At 43.9% G+C, this 27,711-nt stretch overlaps 1 protein-coding gene across 1 annotated transcript in view; it reads left to right on the forward strand.

Moving 5' to 3' along the window:
* Nucleotides 1-27,711, forward strand: part of Dock5 (dedicator of cytokinesis 5) — a 179,610-nt gene that overhangs the window by 99,698 nt on the left and 52,201 nt on the right. Inside the window, 15 exon segments of the mRNA XM_032918230.1 lie at nt 990-1,062; nt 5,723-5,865; nt 8,443-8,568; nt 10,058-10,182; nt 11,368-11,466; nt 13,057-13,129; nt 13,970-14,073; nt 15,064-15,247; nt 18,282-18,379; nt 18,618-18,707; nt 20,031-20,131; nt 22,579-22,713; nt 24,363-24,474; nt 25,264-25,334; nt 25,856-25,962. Of these exon segments, the coding sequence (XP_032774121.1) occupies nt 990-1,062; nt 5,723-5,865; nt 8,443-8,568; nt 10,058-10,182; nt 11,368-11,466; nt 13,057-13,129; nt 13,970-14,073; nt 15,064-15,247; nt 18,282-18,379; nt 18,618-18,707; nt 20,031-20,131; nt 22,579-22,713; nt 24,363-24,474; nt 25,264-25,334; nt 25,856-25,962 (1,641 nt within the window).

Genomic DNA, 27,711 nt, shown 5'->3' on the forward strand with positions numbered 1-27,711 from the left:
GTGCACCTTCCCGGGCAATGCAAGCATTATTCCCTGGCCTGGCGGACTTCGTTGTCTAGTTCTTTCAGTGTTACTGTGTTCTTGGTATTTACTTCTCTTGTTTACAGACAAACTATCTGGGTCGTGGAGAAATGGATTGCTAATGTGTTTTATGGCCAGACTGTGATTTATTAACCACGGTTTCACCTCTTACCTCAGGCAGCCAGCTGAATTGCAGATTCCTAATTAATCCTCTATGTAGCTGAGCCTAATGGTTATGTGATTTACTGTGCTCATTGTTAATTCATACCCTGGCTTTGCTAAAAACTTAAAAGTAATTGTGTGGCTGTGGGCTCAGTGGTACCTTGCTTCCCTTGCATGTCCTAGGTCCTGGGTTAAGTTCTGTCCCTGTAAAACAACACAGACAGAGCAGATAAACACAGGCAACAACAAAAGCAAAACTTGTGAGCAAGAGCAAGTCTGTACTGAAGTACCCTTCTGCAATGGGTGTGTGTGTGTGTGTGTGTGTGTGTGTGTGTGTGTGTGTGTGTCTGGCAATTGCTGATAGTCTGTTCTCTGATGCTTTTAAGGCTGGTGTAGAAACCAAGAATATATCAAATCAAAGACACAGATAGCCACTTCAAATCTTGAATTTCTCTCTAGGCAGACCTGCTAGAAATATACATTCTTTATGTCTTTCAGCAAATGCTTATCAAAATAATAATAGCAATAATAATAGTAACAGTGTCTAAGTTTTCTAGTAACATAGCTAATGAGTCTTGCAGAGTTTTGAAGGTGTGTTCGGTAGGGTTGGATATAAAATATCTGATCCTTTCATGGCTTGTTGCCCTGCTGGGTGTGGTATAGTAAGTGATTGTTGTTGCTTGGTCCCTGGTCCCTTTCTTCTTGTGGTGGTCTATGTTGCTGACACCATCCTCTTCGATACAGCTCAGGGAGGCAGGAAGCCATGAACCCATTAGTGTCTCTAATGACATTTCTCTCTCTCCTAGTGATGGATATTAGTGATATCGTACATGGAAAGGTGGATGATGAAGAAAAGCAGCATTTTATCCCCTTTCAGCAGTAAGTATCTGGCACTCATCCCCAGTGACTTGAAGTACAGCTTAGCCATTCAAGTGGGGCAGGACTGGAGAAGAAGGAGGGAGGGACCCTTTCTGTTACTGGAGTCATAAAGGTAGTTCTGCTGGAAGCCTGTGACCTGGGTCCCTATGCAGAAGACTTTATTCAGGGGGTTTCACATTGGACTCAAAGAGGGTAAACCAAGCATTTCCTGACTCAGTAGAAATAACCGGGGGAATATAGCATAAAGGGCCCAGGTCCACCTGCACCGGAACCCAGAGAATGATGTCATCTGATTGTCAGAAATGCTGCAGTGTATCTGTCTTCTGTTGTGTTGAACAGGTTTGACTAAGAATCACGTGACTTCTCAGACTGGATGATGCCTATGAGTTGTCAGGGCAATCTTGTTAGAATCAACATTTGCTCTAGTAGGTCTGACTGCATCTGACAAGCTTCTGAGTAGTTAAAGGTGCTGGGCCAGGGACTGTACTCATAGGATCAAGGCGTTAGGCAAGAAGAGTATGCAAGGAGCCTAAACACGGGTTCCTGCAAAGAACTGGGGGAGTCAGTCTGGTAACAGAGGGCAGCTCAGAAGTTGACCCCAGGCTCTAACCTGGGCTTCAGGAACTGGAGTCATCTATGCTACTGGGGCTGCAAGTAAACAAATCTTATCCCCGTAACTCTGACAAGTCCTAGACTGAGTCCTGTGGTTCCTCTGGCATTCAGTAGATATAATGGTGGCCTAGGAAGAGGCCAAAAGGTTTCTGGAAATGACCCCTATCAGGGGTCAATGCCAATTATAGCACATTGTCTCTTCTGACTTACATCGGCCACTGCAGATTGACAGAACAAATGGATTTTTCAGAAGCCAGCCTGTGAGGATATTTGAGTGAAACGATCTTTTAAAAACTACATGCAAATGATGGGGCTGGAGAGATGGTTCTGTGGTTAACAGCACTAGCTGCTCCTCCAGGGGACTGAAGTTTGCTCCCTAGAGCTTACGTTGGATGGTTCACAAGCACCTGTAACTCCAGAGGGTCTCATGTGCCTTTGCTGATCCTGCGGACAACTCCACGCATGCGCAAAAACTCACCGAGACTCATACACGTAAATAAAAATGTATCATTTATACACATGCATACATACAAATCCAATCGCAAATGGGCAGAAGGACATAACTATATAAGAGACGTGCATTTTTTAATTGTAGTTCAGTGTTTAAAAAACAAATGGGGAGCTCTCGCATCAGGACGTATACCAACACACTCCAAATAATTAAGCAGAAAATTGAACAGTTTAATATCTACAGGACAATGAAAATAATATATAATAGTGAGCTCTGGAAAGCTATTTTAAAGTCACACATCAGTATTTTCAAACAAAAGAAAATAAAACAATTAAAAAAACCCATGAGCTAACCTACCCCCATTTTTAACTTATAAATAGGAAAAAAATTAAGAAAATATTTGCAACAAATGGTAAGAAAGTGTTCTTGTTATACATATAGAATTAATAGAGATTAATTAGGTTCTGATAAGGAAATAAGCCCATAAAGAAATGATACACAAATTCAGAGGATCCGTGGAGCTCAGTTTAAAGCAAAGTTAAGTTTGGGGCTTGATCAGGTTTTAAAAGAATATTGGGCATTCTTTTGGCGACTGAAAGGAAACCCACATTCCTCATCTGTATACAGTGTTACAGTGTGCTCAACCGGTAAAGCTACCTGCACTGGGCAACTGAGTTCACTCCCCAGGTCCCACAAGGCAGAAGGAGAACCCACACAAGTTCTACTCTGACCTTCACGTGAGTGCCATGGCACACATCACACACAGCCACACACATAAAACCACACACACACACACATTAAAAATACATAAATAAAAATTGTAAGCCTTAATCTTAGATTCTGTGAAGAACCTAATTAACTGATTGTATCTCTTGGTTTATTCAGGATTTTACTCCAGTTTTTGTTAACTCTTATTTTTCCACAGTAAATGTACTATACACAACTATATTAAAAATGGAAGAATTCGTAAGCCTTGTATCTTTGCACTATTCTAAGTTAATACTATGGGAACTTATGCCAAGTAGATTTTCTCTTTTCCTGAGGCTGCTACCAATACTTTTTAAAATATACACCTAATAGTCTCCAGCCTACTGGAGCTCCAGCCTACTCCAAGAATGTGTATAACAGTGTTTCACAAAGCCTGGTGCTGACAGTGATTATCTGAAAACCACAGTATGGTCAAAGATTGTTCCTTACACATGTGCATGCAGATGAATCTGCACACACAGTATTTGCTGCTTGATGAGGGGACATGGACTGAGAAATTCATCCTTAGACAATCTGAGACTTTGTGTCACATGACAGAGTATACTTCTATAATGAAAGGTAGCTACAGTGTCACCTGGTAATGGCCTTATGGCACCACTCAAGTATGTAGCTCCTCACGGGTGACTGAAATGTGGTACCTGCAGTGTGTGTGTTCTGTGACATATATAAATATGTTTAGACAAGTATGAGACAGATATCATAACTTTCATATCCATGAATACTATACCTTTTTCATACATATATAACCATATCAAGTTCTGTGTTCACAGACAAAAAAAAAAAAGACTATCTGAAAAATTCCTTTATTTATATTCCCCTTTTCAGTAGGCTTCTTCCTTCATTGTCATGCCTTTCTGTCCAAATTCTGAACCATCATCCACACAGCAGCAGTGAACTCTGAGATAGTCCTGCTGGAAGTAGCATGTGCTTTCCTTAAAGTCCCCAAGGAGTGGATCCCTAATTTGATTACCACTCAGTGTGCAGCAAACTGCCACTGTAAAATGATGTTTATGTTCCCCCTGGCAACCCCTGGCCTGACCTCCTGTTTCCCTAAGCTGCAGTGGCTTATGATGAGCAGGGTTTATATGTGAATTCTGCTAGTCCACCTGAGGAGAGTCATTCACGGAGAATGGCTCCCCATTTCTAGCCCCTGTTCAGTGTGTTTTATCATCCGGAAAAGGATGTACACAAAGAAAGCATCCTGGTAGGAGAGAGGGCTAAAGACTATCGTGTGGCAACAGGCTGATACTGTAGTTATTGGTGACAACTTTAAGAGAATAGGGGCTGTGTTTGATCCTTTGTCCTCCCCCTCTGTCGACCTTACCCGATGTGCTAATTCAGCTGGATCTCACTTGCTGATTGGCCACTGCAATCCTAAATTTAAAGTCATTGCGTGTCTCCAAACCCCTTCCCAGTATCCTCCACACATATCAAATGTCCATGTGGATGTGGGCCTCCGAGGGGAATAGGATCCTGCAGAGTACTCAGTCAGGTGGAGCTAGTCCCAGGAGCCAGGTTTCCTGTCCTTTGGCTCTTCCTTCTGTCCCATCTGAGCAGCCACATCTAAATGCCTCTGACTTTAATGGCTTAACCTGTCCTTAGTCATTCCCTTGAACTTCAGGGCTTTAGCACTTGGCCATTGTTGCCCACTTTCTTATTGTCTTGTCATTTCCACAACATCTTTAAGAAGAGGACATGGGGAGATTATGAAAGCCAGAGGATCAGGGAGTTTGCTGTGAAACTGTGTCTCCTAGTAATAAACAGGGAACTGCACCCCTAAAGCCTTATCAGCAGGACTGTCCAGACATGCGCTGAACAAGGGTGACACCAATGGACGTGCCCAAGTGGAAGAGCAAAAGCCTATAAGGCCTTAACACTATACAAAGAGCTAAAGGCAGCTGAGAAAAATGGGGCCAGAGAGCTGTTCTTCCCTAGGGAAGACACACAGATTGTTCCTCAGTTCCAAATGGCCAGCTTTGAAAACATACAGGTGGAGTTATATGGACCGAACAGGATATTAGGAATTCTATGTATGTACATATATGCATGCATTAACAATTTGTGAAAAAAGAGGCCATGAGTTTGAAGGAGAGGGAGCAAGGAGGGGTATATAGCAGGATTTAGAAGGAGAACATGGAAGGGAAAAAATGTGATTACAATCTCAATATATATGATATTCCCATATGTGTGTACATATGCATATACATACATATATACGTATATATGGTCAATGGGAGAATGAAGGGAAGAATGTATCAGGGACAGAATCACAGCAATTTACTTAATTGACCTTATTTCCTATTCTGTTGCCCAATCCCAGATTATAAGTATTGGGCAACATTGCATACCATAAAACAGAATAAGTGTTCCAATGAGCCAAGCAGAGGACAGAGGCAGAAAGCAAACATGGGATTAGTCATTGCTCTACAGCAGGGACAGAAGACAGAAGGCAGCTAACGGGTCAGCTTCAGGTCATTTTTGTAAGTAACCTTTCTGGAGGACTTTCATTGGCATACTTGCTGCTTGCTGAATCCAGCCCCTTTGGGGGAGGGTAAGCTGTTCCTGCTCCATGCTGATGTCTTGGAAGATAGATATTGTACTTAACCAAAGCCTTGCTGCATTTGCACCATGGTGAGAGAGTCCTTGTCAACTTTAGCTTGTCCTGTTGGTGGACCATGCAGGAACATAGTCCAAAGCAGTGGTTTGCCCAGAGCCCTCTGCTGAGGTTTGTGTTTCCAGATTGCTCCTGTAAGTCCTCCATGTTCTCGGTCATACTTTAGAGACTTTCTCTACTTCCGGCTTCCTCCTTACCTCTCCTGTCTTCCCCAGAATTGCCATGGAAACCTACATACGCCAGAGACAGCTCATTATGTCACCCTTGATAACCTCCCATGTGATTGGAGAGAATGAGCCACTCACTTCGGTTCTAAATAAAGTCATAGCTGCCAAGGAAGTGAATCACAAAGGACAAGGTACACAGGCTACCCTGGGTGAGGGGACTTTTGGTGGGGATGGGGGAGGGAACATGCAGAGCAAGGTCCCTGCCCTTTCACCATCCCTTCTGATACCAAACAGCCTCCCTTGGACACTGCCCTTCTCAGACATCTCCCATGTGGCATCAGGGTTGAATTTGTAAGTTCCATGCAACAGACTGTTTTGCTGCCCCCTCTTCCTAGTGGTAACTCCTTGAAGTAAAGGTGCCAACAGAAAATGGCTCGGGAGGTCATATGCACTGCTCCTGCAATAAACTTGCCCCTTATGTGTGCTTTCCAAAACTAAGAGACAGAGTGATCCAAATATCTGTCAATATGAACTTGTAGGCTCCTTGCAGAGCTTTCATATTTTCTCTGGAACCTGCTGTACCTGTCTTTCCTTAGCTCCAGCTAAGAGAAATGTTTCAAATTAAAACAGTAAGGAAAAATAGTCACAGCATTAAAATTCAAGTGCCAAGATGGCGGCCCAGACTTGGCTCTCAAAGTGGCACCGGGTCTTTTTCACTACCTTGTGGCTGCTGTTCAAAATGAAAGCCATCAGGGAAGCACGGTTTTCAGGGTGTTCGGTTTCTCGCATGTTCACAGTTATTCAGGTAGAGAGATGTAAGAGCCACACAGAATCGGAACACAAATTACTAGATTTACATACGTTTCTCTGTGTACACATTAACTAGACCCCCTTTTACATACGTTTCTCTGTGGCACCTAAGTGTTGTATAATAGCTTATTACTGTAAATTTAAGCCACACTGCCGTGACTGTTTCTGTAGTGAAGCTTTCTCTGTGTTTAGGACCACTGCGTAGGAATTCTCAGTGGTAGGACTTTTGGGTCAGTGGTGAGAACAAGCCTCATCCCAGACATATGGTGCTGTGCTGCCTGTCCTCAGTGCCAAGTGTTCATCCTGCATCCAGACAGTTGCACCCTGTCTGAAAGGTGGCAAGTAGTCCTCATGTATTTAAATAAGCACCTTGAGTCTGTATTGTCTAAGAGATACATAAATTTCCTGGCCTACCATCTCATTTTTTTAAGGCAGATAATTGTAATAAATTATATATTCTAGCTAGTCCTATGAGAGACACACTCCTGATATTTTATTTACAGCTGTAGGCCTATGGGCAGGTTTAGAGCTATTCTAACCTACATCCCAGCCATATGCCCCTTGATGCTTGCTCCTTTCTCCTGGCTACAAGCTCATGGTCCATCTCTTCTCATGGTGGCCTCTTCCTATGCAGGTCTCCCCTGTCCTTTCCATCCCAGTCTTTCCTGAGACTCCTCACTCAATCCTCAAGTCCCACCTACTGCCTAATCACAGGCTTTAGCCTTTTATTGACCAATTTACTCGGGGAGCAAGCTTTGCACAACAGAAGCTGGTGTACGTGAGAATTCACTCTTTTTAGGGCAACCAGATCTTGGGGGCCAATGTTTAGTATTTGAGTACACAGCAGCACCATACCAACCCCAACAGATAATTATTCTTCTGTCTTCTTTAAAATACATTTTTTCCTAGTTTTTGTTTCACAAAACGTCCATGAAGTTTTCTTTTGTTTAAGAGTGACTGATTCAGGGTTTGGAGAGGTAGCTCGGGAACTAAGAGCGCTCTCTGTTCTTGCAGAGGACCTGAGTTTAGTTGCCAGGACTCATACAGCAACCTGCACCATCCGTAACCTCGGTGCGAGGAGACCTTACGATCCTTCAGCTTTCCCAGGGCACCAGGCATCGTGTTGTATACGGACAAACATGATGCAAGCCAAACACTCAGTCACCTAAAGTAAAAATCAATAAATAAATCACGTAGTCCGCAGAGATTTAACAGCTGTTCACTTTTTTTTCCTTTCAATATTCTCTGGCCCTACTTATTTCTTTATTAGCAATTTACCTTAATTAAAATATGAGACATTAAATTGCTTCTGCTATAAGTGCCAAGAAAAGTACTTTTTAGAGCTAGATTTTTAAAGATATGCGTTTTTATTTATTTAATTTATTTATTATGTAAATGTTTGTGTGTTTGAGCATCTGCCACAAGTGTGGCTACCCACAGAGACCAGAAGAGAGGTACCAGATTCCTTGGGGGTTACAAAAAAATGTGAGCTGCTCAACCCTGGTGCTGGGTCCTCTGGAAGAGCAGCAAGAGGTCTTAATCATTGCACCAAGTCTCTAGCCCCTGACATTCATTTCTTTCTTCGTGAATTTCCCTGCCCCTGCCATCCCGTATTAAATTGCCATGTTGCGTAAGTATGCAATCCCACAGTTTCCATTAACATCTGTATTGCTTCTGGCACCACCACATACTCTTAGACTTAGAACAAGCCACTTTGGTATCAGTTGGCATAATCTTTACCCATTTTGTTCTCTACTGAAGTCAATTATATCTGTTGACTACCCAAGTAAGGCCTCTTACGAGTTTGAAGGAAACATCATCGAAATGATGCTACCCGGGGAGGATTATGTGTTGGTCATGAGGTGTCTGGTTGGTCTCACACAAGCTTCTATTCTATGAGCCTGTTGCAAAGATTATATGGTGAACTGGAAGGTTGTCCCTCATTTTCCCCCTTACAGGTCTTTGGGTGTCCTTAAAGTTATTGCCAGGTGACCTCACACAGGTTCAGAAGAACTTTTCACACCTGGTGGACAGATCAACAGCGATTGCTCGGAAGATGGGCTTTCCAGAAATAATCCTGCCAGGTATGCACTTTGCCCAAGTCTCATTTTGTGCTTCTTTTCCATGGCGGAAGAAAGGATTACCTCAACTCAGACAGTTGAGGCAGTATGGGTCCTTAAGAGGAGGTTAATGGCATCAAGAAACTGGTGACAGAGTCACAGCACCATCAAGGACTGTTCAGGATGCAGGACCAAAAAAACGCCACTCAGCACCTCAGCATTCTCAGCTCACCCTTTCCCATCCTGCTCTGCAGATGTTTTCCCCAACTTGACTTCCTTCTTGGGGAACAACCCGGTGGCCCAGTTCATAGGAACTAATCCATGACAAAGAGACTTGTGGACAGCTGGTGCCACATCACATTTGGAAAGCTCTGGAAAACCAATTTGCCATGTAGCACATTAGAACAGATTTTTCTGAGAGTCATTGGGATCTTTTCTTTCCTTCAGGAAGTCAAAGGGCAGTAGTAGTTTTCTACACACCCATTACCTGAGAACGAGGGTGTTTTAATGAATACTCAGAATGGATGAATAAACGTTGCTGTAAAGGGGGGCTGCTGTGTCTTCTCAGAAGAGCAGGTTCATCCATCACAAAGCTCTTTTCATTGACTTCAGACACACCAGATTTTGGGGGAAATTGTCTTTGGTCCTCATCTTTAGCACCAAGACTCCTATAGACTTTAAGCCATCTAGACATCCACTTCGTCCAGGAGAGAAGACTCCTGCCTTCTCTTACACCCCCAATAGATCACCCTCTTCTTTCCTTTTAACCAATTATCTCTTTCTTGGTGTTCCTAGTACAACTGCCTATGAGTACATTGCTGGCGTTCCTGGGTTGTGTCTCCTCAGGAACCGTGCCCATATCCAGCTAGCTGCATGAACAAGAAACCTGAAAGACACTATTAAAAACCTGCTGGATATCCTAGCAATATCTAATGTATGCTTATTATTAGACATGTATCCTAAATGGGACAAAGAATTGGATCTCTGAGGTGGCTAAGTAGGTTAAAAACTCTTACCATACAACCTGAATGATCTGTAGAACCCACATTTAAAAAAAAAAAGCCAGGTGTGGTGGCTCATAGCTGCAATCCCAGCAGTCCTACAGCAAGATGAGAGGCAGAGGCAGAAACAGGAGAATCTCTTCAAAGCCTGTGAATGCCGGGCAGCAGTAGAAATAGCAAGGGAGACACTGCCTCAATAACAGGTGGAAGGGGAAGACTGACTCCAGAGAAATTATCCTCTGGCCCACAAACTCATGCTGTGGCATATACATGTATGTGTGTGCACACTTATAAAAAAAAAGGTATTTTTTACAAAAGCATGCACATCAGAGACACCTTGATATGTAGTGAGAGGTGGACTGAGAGAGCAGTCAAGACTTACGTGGAATCAGCAGACCATTACCAGCAGACCGTTGTGTATTTACATTAGTCCTTGTGTGTTAAATCATGGAACTTTAACTTTGAAGTAAGTTTCTCTCAGCAGCACTCACAGTAGGCTTGTCATGTTTTAGGGGATGTTCGAAATGATATTTATGTCACCCTGATCCATGGGGAGTTTGATAAGGGGAAGAAGAAGACACCCAAGAATGTGGAGGTGACCATGTCTGTGTTTGATGAGGAAGGCAACCTTTTAGAGGTATGTAGCACTCCCCACAAATCTCATCGAGTCGCACCTGCTCTGTGGTAGCAGCCAAACGCTGGTCCAACTTATTGTCAATACTCCCCATATGGGGAGGGTCCTTCTTTATCTGGGTTTTTGTTCTTACTTTTATTAGTTTCTGTTTTGTAAGAAAGGGTGTCATTAGGTAGCTGAGGCTGCCTCAAACCTGTGATCCCTCTGCCTCCTGGGTGTTGGGATGACAGGCGTGTACCAACATGTTCAATACTTTCTCATAAGGAAAAAATATATAAAAACTAATAAACCCGTGATTCTCAGTGGCTATTTTTACTCCGGGAGCTACTTAGATATATTTTGATATTTTTCTCTGTGCAGAGAGATATCATGGGCCACTTAAACTTTAGGACCTTTGACATTTTCAAGTGGTATGGCTAATCTCAGCTTGAGCACCATGCAGAGGTGTCGCAAAGGCCTTGACAGGCACACTGCCATCACCTGGGCCAGTGGAGCCCATGGACACCTACTTATCTGAAGGAATACTGTGACACTAAAGGCACCCTTGGTGTAGGATGGCAATGCTGATTTCCAGTTTAGTCATTGGGAACTTGTACCCAGAGTAGAGTTCTTTCCTCTGGAATTGCAGATGTCAGAGACAGAGTCGAAGAGTTTCTCTGCCTCTGGCAGCTTTCTGGACATCTTGGTTTTGACTTGAGAGAGTTGGGAGGCACCGGGTGTCCACCAGAGGCCTCTGTCACCTCCATCTAATTGCTCTAGATGTACAAGTGAAAGTCTTGGCTCCTGAAGCTCTCTAGATGTCCTGGAGTAATGCTCTCCAAATGTTCGGTCCTTGTTGTCCATAATTCAACCATTATGTTTCTTTAAAAGCAGAAAACTGTACACATTCAGTAAAAACCCTGAAATTCATGGTATGCAGGACTTGGGGCTGAAGGGACCCATGTGGCATTTGTTAACGTTAAGTGGCATGACTGCTGGCTAGGAACAGCATACACCTGCTGCCACAGTGTCATCTCGCAATATAGTGTGGATGGCTGCTGGTCGACTTCTCAAACTCGTCATCATCAAAGCCCCTGACTTTGGGTTAATTTTTGGAGGATATACATTCAGAGACCTTGTTCTGTTGCCATGTTTTTCATATACTAGATGACCTAGTATCATCTCCTAATTGTGTCTTTCCAATCAAAGAAAGCCATTCATCCTGGTGCTGGGTATGAAGGCGTCTCAGAGTACAAGTCCGTGGTGTATTATCAAGTCAAGCAACCTTGTTGGTACGAGACAGTCAAGGTGAGAATTCTAACTCCTTCAGCTATTGACCCTTGTTTAGATTCCTGTCCGCTTTTTAAACCCCAAGTCAATCTTCAGATATCTGAAAGTTTCAGATTGTCTGCAGAAAGAAATAAACCGGGGATGGCCTGGAGTGGGGAATATAATCAAAATGCATCATGTGAGATTCTCAAAGAACTAATTTTTTTTTCAAAAGCTGAATCAGCAGTTAGGAGGTCGTTAGAGCATCCATTTTATGAAGCCCAAGATTCTGACAGAGTATTCTTATTCACAAACGTATAGCGACTGGACTAGAAAAACTTGTGGCTGTAATAAGGCAGGGGCTGCCAAGATGCTGCAGACAAGCTAAGATGTGCGCACTCCATCATCGGCTTCCCACCATGTTGTTCTTGTTGGCCCCTGCCCAAGTGTTCTGGGCCTCTTTGCTGTAAGGAAGGGTTTCATGAATTGCAAAATGCTTTCAGATCCTGAATCCCCTGTGGGCTCACAGTGGCCTTGAAACTGGACAGTCGGGTATTACTCTGACCTCTTTTTGAAGAGGCAGCAGACCCTAGGAAGAGAAGTGACACCTCAAATCTTGGAGCATCTTGGGGTCAACCTAAAACAGGTCACATCTGAAGTCTGGGCTGCTGCAGCGCCCACTGTCAGCATTGGCAGGGTCCTATGAGTTGTAAGCAGAAAATTCCACAAACTGAACATTGTCCGAATATCTGTTAGGTAGCAGTTATTTTTCACATCCCTCTGTAGTCTGTGTTTTTTATTGTGCTATTCGTGTGAATTCATATTGTGCTGTTTTGAAAAACAATTTCTCATTCTGTAAACTCTGGCTGTCCTAGAACTTGCCATAAAGTTCAGGCTTCCTTTGAACTGGCAGAGACTCACCTGTCTCTGCCTCCCAAGCACTGAGACTGAAGGCACAGACCACCGCTCCTAGCTGTGTTGTGGTTTTTAAAGCTACTTGTCTTGGGCATTGTGAGCTCCTCAGAAATATGTTTTCAGTGACTCTAGAGATAACCCTGACTAATAGAGAGACTGGTGCTATCGCCCTGTCTTCCTGTAACTTACTGCACTACCGTCAGAGAATGTCCCCACCCAGGTATTCTATCTTCTCTCCTCACACAGATACTAGTAACCACTGTATCTGCAGGTGACTTCCCCTTGGAAGGGTCTGAGGTAGACCTCAAAAATCAGGTCTTATCACTCTGGATGCCAGGCGCATAATGTGTCTTAACTCTGAAACCGTGATAAACAGCAGAGCCATCTCCCTTTGAGACACTTTCAGCTTGGGAGTGGTTATGAGAAGGAAGCCTGCTAGCATAAGGAACTTGTGCTAGGATAAAATATAAAGGCCAAATCTAAAGTCTCTTTTTCTCTGAATAGTTAAGAGGGAGGATTTTGAATATAATTACCCTGAGCCCAGGGTAAAGCAATAGATATGCTAATTATTCTGATTTGAACAGTATAAAACATGCAAAGTCAAGACATCATGCTGTACCATGCGAATGTATATGGTCCAGGATGTGCGTGCATTGCAGCTAAGAGGAATGACTCCAAATGAGCCTTGCCTTCCGACTCCCCTCCCTTCTGCAGGTCTTCATTGCCATCGAGGAGGTCACACGCTGCCACATAAGATTTACCTTCCGACACAGGTCATCTCAAGAATGTAAGTATTAGGAGGGCTGTGGCCCATTTCCATTTAAAGATGTATGGTTTCCTGGCGTGCTTTGAGAATGTGATACCTGAAAAATTGATACTTGACAAATTTAACTCAGCATTCATAGGTATCAGGAAAATAGAGTAGTGTTTTTTTTTATTTTCTTTTTCTGAGTGCTGGGGATTGAACCCACAGCCCTGAGCATAACAGATATGTACTCAACCACTAAGGTACATCCCCCTACCTTGTACTTTCATTGCTGTGTATTTTTGAGAGAGGGTCTTGATATGCAGCCCACAGTGGCCTCAAACTCGAATTCTTTCTGCCTCAGTCTCCCAAGTAGCTGGAGTTATTTATGAGTATGAGCCACACACCCAACTTTATTAAAGGGGTTGAAGCAGGGGAATTGACATGAATGAGTTTGATTTGGGAGTTCTCCTTCCTGTGTGAAGAGGGTTCAAGATAGAAGGGTTTGTGGAGATAACAGATGTGGTGGTGAGCTTGTCTGGGCCTTGGGTAGAAACAGAGCAGAGAGAGAGAGAAACGGGTCATACTACATCGATATGTTGTACCTGCCATTGATTGACCGGGCTGAAATTGGTCGGTACCACTGTTCTGATTTAGTGGATGGTGATCTCATTCATCAGGTAATATAGAAAACATCCCCTATGTGAACTATCAGGCATTCTCAGTTTGGGGGCTGCTGTGACATAGACAAGCTCACTGTTGACCTCTGTTCATGACACTGTGGCTGAACTTCACACCCCAGAGCAAACATGGAATTAACCGCTGTAGCCGTCACCTCCTACTGTCCACCCGCAGCTCAGGCAGGTGTTTCTGTCTTTTCAGCCAGAGATAAATCAGAGCGAGCCTTTGGGGTGGCCTTTGTGAAACTGATGAATGCGGATGGCACCACGCTGCAGGATGGGAGGCATGACCTGGTGGTATACAAGGTGATGCTCACGGAACTAGACTTCAGAATGTCTCAATTCACCCCTGTGCTCTGACAATGTAGCTTCTCAGGCTCCTTTCAAATTTATGTGTATAAACTTCAGGAATCTACTGAAAGGTACAGGAGCCTGCTCTCTTTAGTCTAAAGGGCCCCAGGTCATACCTTAGTGGCTTTACAGCTCTCTCACAGGACAGTGACTATTGGGTGTCCCAGGAGTATCTCACTGAGGGGCAGAGGGTGTGCCTGGGTTCTGATTAGTAAAGGGCAGGGCCCTTGGTTCTGCTCTCCGCCATCCAAGTGGCACAGACACTGCAGAGGTCCCTGGCTAGAGCCTGGTGGGTATTAAAGGATGTGGTTTTTGAATCATTGTTACCTAGGCACCATTTCCTTACTGTCTGGTCCTTGCCGCTTTTCCTGTTTTGTGTCTGCACACCCTGCACACTGTTCTGAGCCCTAAACCTACTGAGATTTTAGAGTTCGAAGTGTATGCTGGGAGACTTCATTTCCTCAGTAATGGCTAGCAGAGGGTGACTGATGCATAGTGGGCAGTGGTCTGAGTTGTGCCTCATCAATGAACAGTTTCTTAGCATCTCTTTAGTCTGTGAGTTGTTTTCGAATCTGTAGGCAGCTACTTCTTTCTCCATTGGCCTAGTAAAGTATACATTGTTGACCATTTATAAGTTCAAGAGACTCAAACTCAACCTTATTCTGTATGTGTTTACTTCTGGCAGAGAATAGGATATTCTTATTTCTACCTCACAACTCACTACATTATGTTCCATGATAAAGTTATTTCTGCTGCAAATTCTGTAGGAAGATAATGTCTGAATTATAGGGGATCATAAATATAATTTGATAAAGTCTCAAATCTGCTAAGAATGACCATGTTCTTCTTCTGGGGCAGGATTGTTTGTTTGTTTATTTGTTTGTTTTAATAGCATGTGAGAGATATTGCCCAGATTCTAGATTTTCTAACTCACTTCCCTTTCAGGGTGATAATAAGAAAATGGAAGATGCTAAATACTATCTGACTCTGCCTGGGACCAAAGCAGAGCTGGAAGAAAAAGAACTCCAAGCATCCAAAAACCCCTCTGTCTTCACACCCAGCAAAGACAGCACGAAGGACAGTTTTCAGATTGCCACTCTCATCTGCTCCACAAAGCTTACCCAGAACGGTAGGTGTGGGACCACATGGACATGGGTGGTCCTGGTCTGGTCCTCCTATGTTCCTCGGACGGACTCATGATACCAGGCCAGGTGGTGCAAGGTCTTCTGAGACAGGATGCTTGTCAGTAGACTCTACTCCTCCAGTGATGTTCGCCGTGCTGTATGAGTTACCTTTCCAGGCACTGTGAGAAAATGCTGGACAGAGGCAATTTGAGTGAGGAAAGTTTATTTTGGCTCCTAGTTCACAGGGACAGCCCATCACAGTAAAAAGCATGGGGTGGTTGGTCACACAGTCAGGACGCAGAATATGATGAGTGATGTTTACTGTTCGATGCCCTTTCTGCTTACCACACACCTTTTAAGTGGGGTTCCCCACCTTCATGAGCACAACCTAGAAACTTCCTCTTCCTCATAGTCCTGTATACTAGGAGAGGTTGATCTCCTAGGTGGTTCTAGATCCTGTCTAGCTGACAATTAAAATAATTAGCTGTCACAAGTGCATTTTCATATCATAAAACCTAAGCATGTTCACGAATAGGTAGAATTCAGAAGTCTCAGATTACCTTCCTTCAAGGACTCAAAGGTAACGCTGGGGATCCTGTTTGCTTCAATGTAGATGGTACGGGAACCGTCTGAATTAAGGGGGCAGATTCAGGCTGTAATCAATCTCTTCCCAAAGAGGGACAGCAGAGAACAGGAATTAATGTTAGGGTTCTTTTGCTTGTTTGTTTCTGTTACCTTTTTTTGATGCAGGGTCTTACTATGTACCCCAGGTTGGTTAGAACTAGTAGTCATCCTCCTGCCTCAACTTTCCAATTGCTGAGCATACATATATGAACCCCCACCTCCAGTAGAGTCCTTATTTCTCCAGTCTTCCCCCTTCCATTGCTCCAGGAAACCAGTAATTTTCCATGAAATCAGCAGCATAGTTTAAGCGAGGCTCCATTTTGTTTCTTGTCAAACTTCTGACATCAGTTTTAAGCTCTTGTATTTAACATGGCATTTGACAATAGCAGCAGTTACTCAGCTAACGTGTGCCATGTAGAAGGATCCCTTACTGCCCGGGCGTCCTACCGTAGCTGGTCCATCTCTGAGGTGGTATGCATTCACAGGATCAGCCCTGTGAGTGGGAAGGTGAGTTGAGGTAGAGCAGAATAGGAGTACTCTCTTAGGGGTGCTACACAGCAGAGAGAAGGCACACTCAATACTCAGATCCTGATTGCTGTTTCAGAGTCAGTACTCTTAGGGTTGGTTTTGACAAATCCTGACTTGCTAGAGAATATGGGTGGTGTTTCAACTTGGACTCATGGCTGGACCCAACAGACTAGAGTTCAGAGCTAATCTACATGAGAAGGCAGACTCTCTTAAGCCAGAAAGTGTTCTTAGATTCATAGAAGACACAAAGAACTATGTCAGTCTCATAAGCCTAACTGTGGGGTTGGGGGATGTGTGACAATATAACACACTGCTGATAGAGAGTTAAAGGCACAGCATTCACAGAGGCTGAGTGTAACTCTTAGAAATTCAAACTGGCACCAGCGAGAGCTACAGCACCTATTAGGTATGTGAATGTTTTCTGACATTTACAATGTGGGCAGGCTGGAAGCAGCCCAAATGGCTGGTGGTTGGAATCCATATAAATTTTAGAGTTTAATTAAATAATGAATTGTATTTGGCTACTGAATACTAAGCTTTAAAACATACTTAATGGCGTGGTAAGCTTTATTCTCTGCATATGCTTCTGATTTTGTTTCAGTGTTTGGAAGCTAGTTGGAGCTAGACTGCCTCTGGCAGTCACAGCCCTAGTGACTTCCCTGTGACTTGGTTTCCCCACCTTGTAAACAAGAGTAACAAATAGTACACGTTGAATATCCCTTATGGGAAATACTTGGAACTAGAAACACTTTGGACCAATTTCAGAATTTAAAAAAAAAATTTTTTTTTGCACACATGGAGTAAGCTGTCCGGGAGGAATTCTGATCATGAAAGTCATCTGTGTGTACATTAGTGTGTGCATCTGTGTGTGCATTTGTTACCTGCCATGATTAGAATCAGATGGAGGTAGTTAAACCCCACTCCTGCGCCATTCAGTAGTCATGTGACCTAGAGCAAGTGATTTAGTGTCACAAAGCCTGTTTTTCTCCTCTGAAAAACCCGCTACAGTACAGTTGTGTTATCAAAGGGCATAATGTGTCTGGATGCTGTCCCTTCCCTCCAGATCTGCCCAAACATGAATAGCCATGAGGCAGGAAGTTGGATACTGGGAGATTAGTTAGTAGTGTTTTCTAAGTTTACTTTTACGATGATGATGTCATCATTTGAAAAACATGAGTTCCAGTCAGTCATTTTATGCTCTTGCAGATTAGTAACTGATTGGGTTTTTTTTCCCCTCTCCTTTGAGGGAATAAAGAGGATCACAGGTTTTCTCTCATTTACATGAGTAATAATCAATTTCAAAAGTTGCAATGACACCCGAGGTACTTCTTAAAGGGTTTTTTGTTGTGGTTTTGTTTTGGTTTGGTTGTTTTGGTTTTTCAAAATCAATTTCTCTGTATACCCTTTGCTGTCCTGGAACTCACTCTATAGACCAGGCTGTCCTCAAACTCAGGGATCCACCTGCCACTGCTTCATGAGAACTGTGATTAAAGGCCTGCATCACCACGTCTGGCAAATTAGATACCATTAAGAGCAGTTAACTTTTAAATACCTTTGTGTGTGCATGAGATGTGTGCGTTTAGACACATGCCTCATTGTACATGTTGAGGTCAGAGAACAACCTCAAATGTCAGAGCTCTCTTTTCATCTTGTTTGAAACGAGGTCTCGTGTTTGCTACTGTGTACACCAGGCATGCTCACTGGAGGTGCCCTGGAATGGGAGGGGCTCCAGATGAGGTCTATGAGATCTGAATTCAGGTCTTTATACTTCTGTGGCAAGCACTTTTACCCCCTGACTATCTCCCCAGCCAAGCAGCATTTATCTTCTCTAGAAAATTCTGTAGCTGTGTCCTCTAAGGTCTGTGGCTTTTTGTTTGTTCTTCCCAGTGGACCTGCTAGGCTTACTAAACTGGCGTTCCAATTCTCAGAACATTAAGCACAACCTGAAGAAGTTAATGGAAGTGGATGGAGGAGAGATCGTTAAGGTATGTTGACGTGTCTTATATGTCTGAAGCCACAAGTCTACTTTACTGTGTCATTAGTTCAACAACTTCCATTAAACCAACTGGAAATCCAAAACTTAGTATCTGCATGGTTAAGCCAGTGTGTCGGTCTTACGAAAGTCTTGTATTCACATCTATTCTTTAGAATCCAGCGACTCCCTTTTTTTTTTCTATTACGTCTAACAGGTCGGAAGCAAAACAACCTCTCTGTTCCCTTCAGTTTTTGCAGGACACACTAGATGCACTTTTTAACATAATGATGGAAATGTCAGACAATGAAACATATGACTTCCTTGTGTTCGACGCCCTGGTAAGTAGCTTCTCGTGTTGACCCGTGTCCATTCTTTGATCTTTCGCTTTTAAAATACTACAGATATCATTGAGCAAAATTACTCATATACGTCTCTCTTGAGTATTTCTTTAGCCTGAACTCTCAGACACCAAATCAGGAACTGAAGACTTCTCTTCCAAGCACTTGTTCTCTATTTGATCTCCACCTGTTTGACATACTTACACTTCCTCCTTAGGGAAAAGAGTGTGGTTAATTACAGTAGGATCAGCAGGTGCTTAACTTTATCATTCTCCAGGAGGGGCCTTTGATAAAGAAAGATGTTTGTCCATGTCCAGCCATGTCAGGGAAGCTGCACTCACCCACCAGAGATGAATCATCGTGTCCTTATATATGATAAGCACCATAGCAGACAAGTTTGTCACAGAGGGCTTACCTATGCCTATTCTGACAACTGAAATCAGAGCAGTGATGTTAATGACGGGAAGCTGGGAGATGCAGACATGTCCTGTCAGTGGGAGGAAGCCAACACATCTAAACCCAGCCTCGTTTCCTCACTGTTGAGAGTCTAGGACAGAATTTTTACCTGAGGACCGGTGCTAAAGAGCTAAGTAGGATGCAGGTGTGTGGTGTTTACCAGTGTCGGGAAACTGGTCAGTTTAGCAGGGGTTCAGGGCATCTAAGCCAATGTTGCAAGATGGAGATAGCCGATGGTCCTGCTTATAGGAAAAAGAGACTGACTAGAGGCCATGCACATCAGGCCCAGCAGGACAGGGCAGCTGGCTGTTGCCATTAATAGCAATCCCAGGGGCCTCTTCATTTGTACATTCTTGGTGCACTGTGGTTCTTTTTAGACACTGTAAGTTCTATACATAACTAAGTTCTATAGACATAAGGTACCACATAGGGAAGAAATGGGGAGACCAGATTCTGAAATTCACGGGGGTACTCAAACTCCACTTGGAAAATCTTTTGCAAAGTTGCATTAGTTGACAATTCCCACAAACCCCTTTCTCTGTCTTCCTTCCTCCTTTCCGGTGTTCTTCTATGACCTAAGTCACCTATGGACAGACAGCACTCCTTTGAGACATTGGCTTCCCATGGCCAGTGGTGATGGCCTGGATCAGTTTACTCAGCAATATACTGGACACATGTAATCTCTCTATGTTAAATACGTACCCTAAGACTTACTGTTCAGCTAGATCAGTAGAAACTAAATGTAAAATTGGTTGGGAAAGAAAGGGCACCAGGAGGTTAGAGTCTTGCTCATAGGTAGAGGAACATTGGGGGGCTGTTCATTACTGCTGCTAATGCTGCCCTCCCACCGCCCCCCCGCTTCGGCAGGTCTTCATCATTTCCCTGATAGGAGACATCAAGTTCCAGCATTTTAACCCTGTACTCGAAACCTACATTTACAAGCACTTCAGTGCCACCTTGGCACACGTGTAAGTATGACTCAGGAAACCTGTGTTGTTAGAGTTGTTTGAGGTGGGCTGGATGCTTGAGAAACAAGAGGGGACTTCATGTAGTCAGCATGGCTGAAGGATGGGACTGTGTTCTGAGAAGCTTTGTGGAAAGAGGTCATTTGAATATCATGTCAGTAGGACAAGGTGTTAAACAAAGTCCCTTCCTTCTTAAAACCCCAGAGTGTGTGCTGGGGAGATGATGCACTCGGCAAAGTGCTCTCTGTGTACATACAAAGACCTGAGGTTGATCCCCAAGCCCCAATAAAGAGCTAAGCATGCTATTGCATGCCTGTAATCCCTGCCCTGGAAGAGGAAGACACAGAAGGGTTCCTGAGGCTTGCTGGCGGTCAACTTACATTGAATTAGTGAGCTCCAGAGAGAGATTGTCTCAAACAGTGGAGAGTAATTATGGAAAACACCTGAAGTAGACCTCTGACCTCAAGACCTATGTGATCACACCCATCCGTATGTACATACACATGTACAAATGCATGTATACACACAAACCCAAAAAGACAAAACCCAGGGGCATACAATGGAGAGATGAAGACAGGCACAGAATTGTAAAACAGATGGCCAAACTCAGAACTTATGAATCCAATAAGTGAGGCACCAAAAGGTCTGACAGTGAACTAGGCAAAACCAAGTCTGGTAGAAGGTCGGGCCACACCCTCAGCCCTACCCCACAGTGCTTTGGGGAACTGACATTGGGTAATTTGGTTTATTTTCTTTTTACCCAACAAGCAATAGTTTTAACCTTTTGCATACAGCAATCTTTCAGTATGCAGTCTGCGGCTTGCTGACTAGAGGAACCAACCAGTCATGGTCACTGTCTCTCCCTGTGGTGCTCAGCTCTCCATGGTACTGCATGTGGCCTGCCACCCCCATTGTTGAATTCCAGTTAGTGTGCAGAGCAATGGGACCACATCATGACAGGAATAAAGCTGGAATTGGTTAACTGTCCTCTGGACAGGGGCTCATGCCAGATCAGGTTGATTACTGCTCTCTGATGTGCCAGGTCAGATCATTCTGTGTCATGAAGATACAGAAACACAAGACATACAAAGAAGCTGTTATACAACATACTAGCTAACCTTATGATCAGTGATTGCCTCATGGGTCAAGAAAGCAGCACACACACCAGCATTTGGAATATTTCCACCCAGCACCTTAACTTTCCAAGGGGTCAGCAGCTACAACGGAGGGTATCTAGTATAGTCTAATTACCCTGAGCCTAATGAGAGCCCTGGGCAAACGTAAATTCCTGATTCTCCTGCCTCTGCCTCCCAAGAGCTGGAATTATAGATTCTCACTTTCTTATCTACCTCCTAAGGGAATTTTCAATAGTCACAGACACAAGACCATATATAGAACATAGACAAGGCCAGTAAGAGGTTCAAAGTCAGATGCTTACGTGCCAGAGAGTAGCAGTTAGCATACTTTATTTGCAGCACTTGGGTTTGGATTTGGGGCTAAAACACACACACACACACACACACACACACACACACACACACACACACACACAAATTGAAATATAGGTGCCTTCAAAAGTCTGACTTACCCTAAAGTCATGGTGCTGGGGAAATGACTTAGTCCATAAAGTGCTTGCTCAATGCCAAGGACCAGAGTTCAGACACCAGAACCTAAGTAAGGAGGGGCGTTGTGGCACACGCACATGCTTCTAATCCCAGTGCTAGGTTAGCAGAGATGGGCAGATCTCAGGGTCTCACTGGCCAGCCAGCCTAATCAAAGCTGTGACTTTAGATTCAGTGAGAGACTAGGTCTCCATAAATAGGACGTTGTGAAGAACAACCTCTGTGGTTGACCTTTTGCCTCCACCTGCAAGTGCACACTCATGTGCAAAGCATGTACCTGTACATATACACGTCATAATAAAATGTAAAACTACATGAAATCCTAGAAGATGCTTGCCTATTGGCATGTTCAGAATAATGGATGATACAGAGTCAGATTGTGGCCACTTTTCTCATTGGTGAAGTCTCTGGTACCACGTTGATTTCAAAGGGTTGGAGCAGGTGGAAAGGAATTAGCTTAGGCACAACTGCAGTAGGCATCTGTCCTTCACATGGCTTTATATGCCAGAAGAATAAATACCCCCATAAGGAAGGCAAATCTCTTCAACTTTTTATTCCAGTTTCCCCCTTTTCATGCATCTGTGTATGTGACATGCCTGTGTACATGCCTGTGGATGCACATGTGTGTGCTTCTGTGTTCATTTACCTTTGAAGACACAAGGCTGATGTCAAACAGTCTTCTTGGATCCCTGCCCCCAAACTTGTGGCTGTAGCTACTTTAGCTGGGCCTTGTGTTTCCCAAGCAACCACCGTTTCTTTCTGTGTTACATACCCTAAGTCTGCAAGCTCTGTGTTGCACATGACAACATCGCTTTCTTACCTTTTTAGGAAACTCTCCAAGGTACTGAACTTTTATGTGGCTAATGCAGAGGACCCTAGCAAGACGGAATTGTTATTTGCTGCTCTGAAAGCCTTGAAGTACCTGTTTCGATTCATCATCCAGTCTCGGGTGCTCTATTTGAGGTAATGGTCCCAGTAAGAGGATGCTGCTGGTACCCATCTAGGTCCCCTTGTTCTTCATGCTTGTTTGTGTTCAACTTTGTGAGTAGTTGGCTGGTCATGGCTGGACAACCAAACCAGGTCACTCAGAGGAGAATTATGAGACCACTGGAGAAGGTTCGCTGAGGTCCTTCTGCATCTAGAGAATCCTAAAGCAGTAATGACACTAGGACTCATGGGTATAGATGGTCAATTTGCTGCTTGCTCTAGAGGTCTTGTCTGGTGACAATGGCTTTAAGAGAGACAGGTCTTGTGACAAGTCAGGCGCTTAGGTGTAATCTAAGTGTGATGTCGTAGTGAGATAATCATCTCTGGCTTCTAAATGATCATATCACTTCCTGGGTAGAAAGTGAGTAACCACCTGATTGGGTGCTATGAGATGAGACACTGAGGGTGCACCTCAGATACAAATGCATTGTTGTAGAACTTGATGGGACAGCAATAGAAAGAGAAGAACCAAAGACAATCTTGAGGTCGGGCTGGGCAGCAATGCTGAAGCAAGAACAGTTGAGAACTGAGCACAGAATTAAAGTGGGTTCTATTTGAGTTGATTTTGAGCAGCTTTGGGACTTAAGGTAATTTTATACAATTTCTTCATGCATGTACATTTTGACTGACCCTTTATGTAAAGTTAGATGGGGAACTTTATACATGCAGCTTCATGCCAGCACTCATTAAAATTTTAGAGCATCTTTAGAAAGAGTCAGTGTGTTCATGTGAAGGTAGGAGACCAGCAGAATGTGTGTGTGTGTGTGTGTGTGTGTGTGTGTGTGTGTGTGTGTGTGTGTGTGTGTGTTTGTGTTTGCATGTGTTCTTATGTTCTGAATTTGTTATACCTACTCTTGAGTACTTAGTGGCATTGTTGTCAGTGACCTAGCACACATTCTTCTTGAGGAGTCTCTGTTTGGAGAAACTACCCAGATACTTCTGAGTTGATGGCATGTATCTTAAGAAGGCAATTAGAATGCTTTATAAAAAGCAAACACTCCTCAGTAACATTCAAAATGCTTACAGTAGAGCAGGTCAGCAGTCTCTGGGAGGTACAATGGAGAAAGTGGGCAACAGCTGGCTGGGATTTGTAGACAAGGCTGGGGAGCGTCTCCACAGCAACTTTGACCTCAGCTCATATCAAGGCTGAGATAGTGGGGAGGGAGGAAAAAGGAGGGATGCTGAAAGAGATTGGACAAGGATGATTCAGACAGCAGAGGTGTCTGCTCTGGGAGCCTATGCCTCTTGTCCTTGATCATGAGCTGAGGAAGGCAGCCATGCTCGGCTCCACCTGCTGCATCTGCACAGTGACTTTCTGCTGTTTTCCTCCTGCAGGTGGGACCTACAAACTACCAGGCCCAAAGGCATCTCCAGGCTTAGGCCCTTCAGATAGCTCCAGATGACAGTTCTGGTTAGCCTGCTGTAGACCCTGTGTTAGGACCTTACCTACAAATGACTACTTCGCTTTTATCAGAGTCTTGATGTCATTTCAGTCTATTTGGGATGACAGTCGTTGGGTGCTCCTATGTTTCTGCACAGTTACAGATGGTGACTAGCAAGGCACTGACCTCTAGTGTCGTTTTTTGAGACCACAAGTCTACTGTCCATTTTCTTTTTCTCATCAGATTTTATGGTCAGAGTGAAGATGGAGACGAGTTTAACAACTCAATCCGCCAGCTGTTTCTTGCTTTCAACACGCTGATGGACAGGCCTCTGGAAGAAGCTGTCAAGATCAAGGTCAGCCTGGTGACCTTATGAGGGACCCCTTGAAGGCCCCTCATGAAGATGTGATGTGGTAGGAGGGGAAATGTGAAGTAGGCTCACGAAAAGCGGAAGAAGCTGAGTAGAATGGGTGGGAAAGTAGAGGAAAAGTTCACAAGGCTACAGCTGTGTGGTAGAATGCTTACATAGCACGCATGAGGTCCTGGGGTCTAGGCACAGCACTGCTAAAAAAGGGACACACAATAAAAGTAAATAAGTCCACATTATGACTTCCATACACAGTTGCATATTCAAGCATCAGCTCACCAAAGACAGGCTGCCTCTTCAGATATCATGTGAATGGCTGTTATAAATCCTGCTTGGCCTGTGATACCCCTGCTGTCACAGGTGGCTGTTTCTCTTTTCTGTCCTCTCCCCCGCTCTTTCTTCAAGTGCAAAGTCACAAGCAGCAACAGTTTTTAGACTGGGAAGCATGTAATCCTTGAGGGCTCCAGTTTGAATGCTACCGTTTCTTCCTTACTTTTAATTGTAACTTGGTGAAAGAAACTTGAATTGCCTCCAAAATATGCATAGGACCTTTTGGTCATGAAGACCAAGGCCTGGACCTCCATTTTCAGAAGGAAGCCATTCTTTTTTGGGGGTGGGGGGTGGGGAGGCCATTCGTAAAACACAAGTATCTCATGGCAAGGGCACCTGCTTCCAGTTCCTTATTTAAACCCCAAGTCCTGCGCTTTCCTCCTGGGACAGGGTGCTGTATTTGGCTTTTGTCTGCCTTGGCACTGACTGCCTTTGTGCTTCTTACAGGGGGCAGCCTTGAAGTACCTTCCCAGCATAATTAATGATGTCAAGCTGGTGTTTGATCCCATGGAGCTCAGGTGAGAAGCAGAACATGATTTGTGCCTCCAAATTAAGGGGCTCAGCCCAATGCTGGGCAGACCTGGACCCTGCATTTGCTTTTATTCTAACAAGTGTTAGGGGAAGGAGTACTTCGTTGTACTCAGTTCCGTGGAAGAGATAAAAGAACACACACAGCTGGCCCTTGGGAGAGACTTGTACTCTCTATGGGGAAAGGAGCTATGCAAAAGAAAGTAGCGTGGGGATGCAGAGTATAGTGGCTCTTGGAGAGGAGACTGCTAAAAAAGACATTTTGCAGAAGCTGAAGCAACAGACAGGTCTAGAAAGTGATGTTGAGTTTGGGTGTGCTACATCTCCCAGGGGCAAACTCAGAACCCTCTAGGGAACAGGAAAACAGCCCCAGAGACACTCTCAAATCAAGCCTTAGGTCATCTGTGAGCTTTCGGGGTCTGCTCTTCCTGCTCAGCTCTCAGTAGAGAAGTGTGTAAGGATGCCTTCAGATGGGCTAAGGGAACGCACTGACCCCACACTTCTCTTCCAGCGTGCTCTTCTGCAAGTTCATTCAAAGCATTCCTGACAACCAGTTGGTCCGGCAGAAACTTAACTGCATGACCAAGATAGTGGAGAGCAGCCTTTTCCAACAGGCGGGTGAGTCTCCCTCAGAACCTTCGGTGTTTGGGGAAGAAGTCAGATGCTTTTCAGTGGGGCATGCTGTGTGCCAAGGCAGCTTGCCATGGTGTTACACTAAGCATTCCTGAGTCTGGTACTTTAATTCTCTGTTCTCTAGTCGCTGTTTGGCTGAGAGTAGATTAGTCTATCATAACAAGTAGTTTAAATTGAACATGACAGTTTGTTGGTAGCATGTCTATGTGATATTTATTGTTATATGAACTTACTAATCCAATCCTGAAGTGAGACCGACATCACCAAAAAGAAAACTGGTTGTTTCTTGGTATTTATGAAGGACTGACTGGTTCTAGGACATTCATGAATACGGATACCAAAATTTGTTGGTGCTGAAGTAATTTATATAAAATATTATTGGTCTATAAGATACATACATTCCAATATATTTTATACCACTCCCTTCTTCCTTTCTCTGTCTGTGATATTTAAACTAGGGTCTTACATAGCCCAGACTTGCCATAGATTTGCCATATATCTGGAGATGACCTTAAATTCTTGGCTTTTCTGCCTCCACCAAAAAGTGAGAAAAGGCTTTAACAAGGAGACTTAGAAATGAAATTGTATAAATCAACTGTTAAGCGCAGGAAAGAGTCCACAGCCTCTACACTGCCCCCAGGCCACTCCGATGTGCAGATAGTCAATGCTTCCTTGCCTGGGTTTTGTTTCCTGCTTTCTCTGATTTGAATACCCTTGACTGTTGGCTGACTCTTTATTTATTCTTCATTTTTACTTATTTATTTGGTTTGTTTTGTTTGTTTAATGCATAGCCCCGGCTGTCCTGGAACTAGCTCTGTAGACCAGGCTGGCCTTAGACTCAGAGATCCGCCTGCCTCTGCCTCCTGAGCAGTGGGATTAAAGGTGTGCACCACTAACAGCCAGCTACTTTGCTGATTTTTTTTTTTTTTTTTTTCTTTTTTTTTTTTTTTGGAGATGGGGACCGAAACCAGGGCCTTAAGCTTGCTAGGCAAGTGCTCTACCACTGAGCTAAATCCCATCCCCTACTTTGCTGATTTTAAGGACTTCCTGGAAAAGTGGTTAAAGAGGCTGAAGTCAGTTTAAGTTTTCTTTTTTTATCCCCACCCCCTCCATTTGTGTGTGTCTGTGTGTGTGTGTGTGTGTGTGTGTGTGTGTGTGTGTGTGTGTGTGTGTGTACATAAAAGTGCCCAAGGAGGCCAGAAGAGGTGTCTGATCTAGAGCTGGAGCAGCAGCTGGATCTGAACCACCTGATGTAGGTACTGGGAACCAGACATGGGTCCTCTGGAAAAGCAGCAAGTACTCTTTAACTGCCAAACCATTATCTCTCCAACCTGGTTTAGCATTTCTAATAGTTACTGTTGATTCTTCCCCTTTTTACTGAAATGGTCTTCTCTTTGCAGTCCAGGCTGACCTCAAACCCTAACTCTTCTGTCTATCTCAAGGGCTAGGATTGTAAGCATATACCACCATACCCAGCTAAGCAGACAGTACTCGTCCTTTTATCTTATTTTATCCTTTTGCATTTTATGTTTGCTCTCTCTCTCATCCTCTCTCTTATTCTCTCTCTCTCTTATTCTCTCTCTCTCTCTCTCTCTCTCTCTCTCTCTCATTCTCTGTGTGTGTTTGTGTGCACGTGAGTGTGTGTGTATACATGCATATGCTTGTGTTTATTTATGCATGCATACTACCACACATACATAGAGGTCAGAGGAACTGGTGGGAATTAGTTCTCTC

Source organism: Rattus rattus, chromosome 12 (genome assembly GCF_011064425.1).
Source record: "Rattus rattus isolate New Zealand chromosome 12, Rrattus_CSIRO_v1, whole genome shotgun sequence".
Classification (NCBI taxonomy): Eukaryota; Metazoa; Chordata; class Mammalia; order Rodentia; family Muridae; genus Rattus; species Rattus rattus.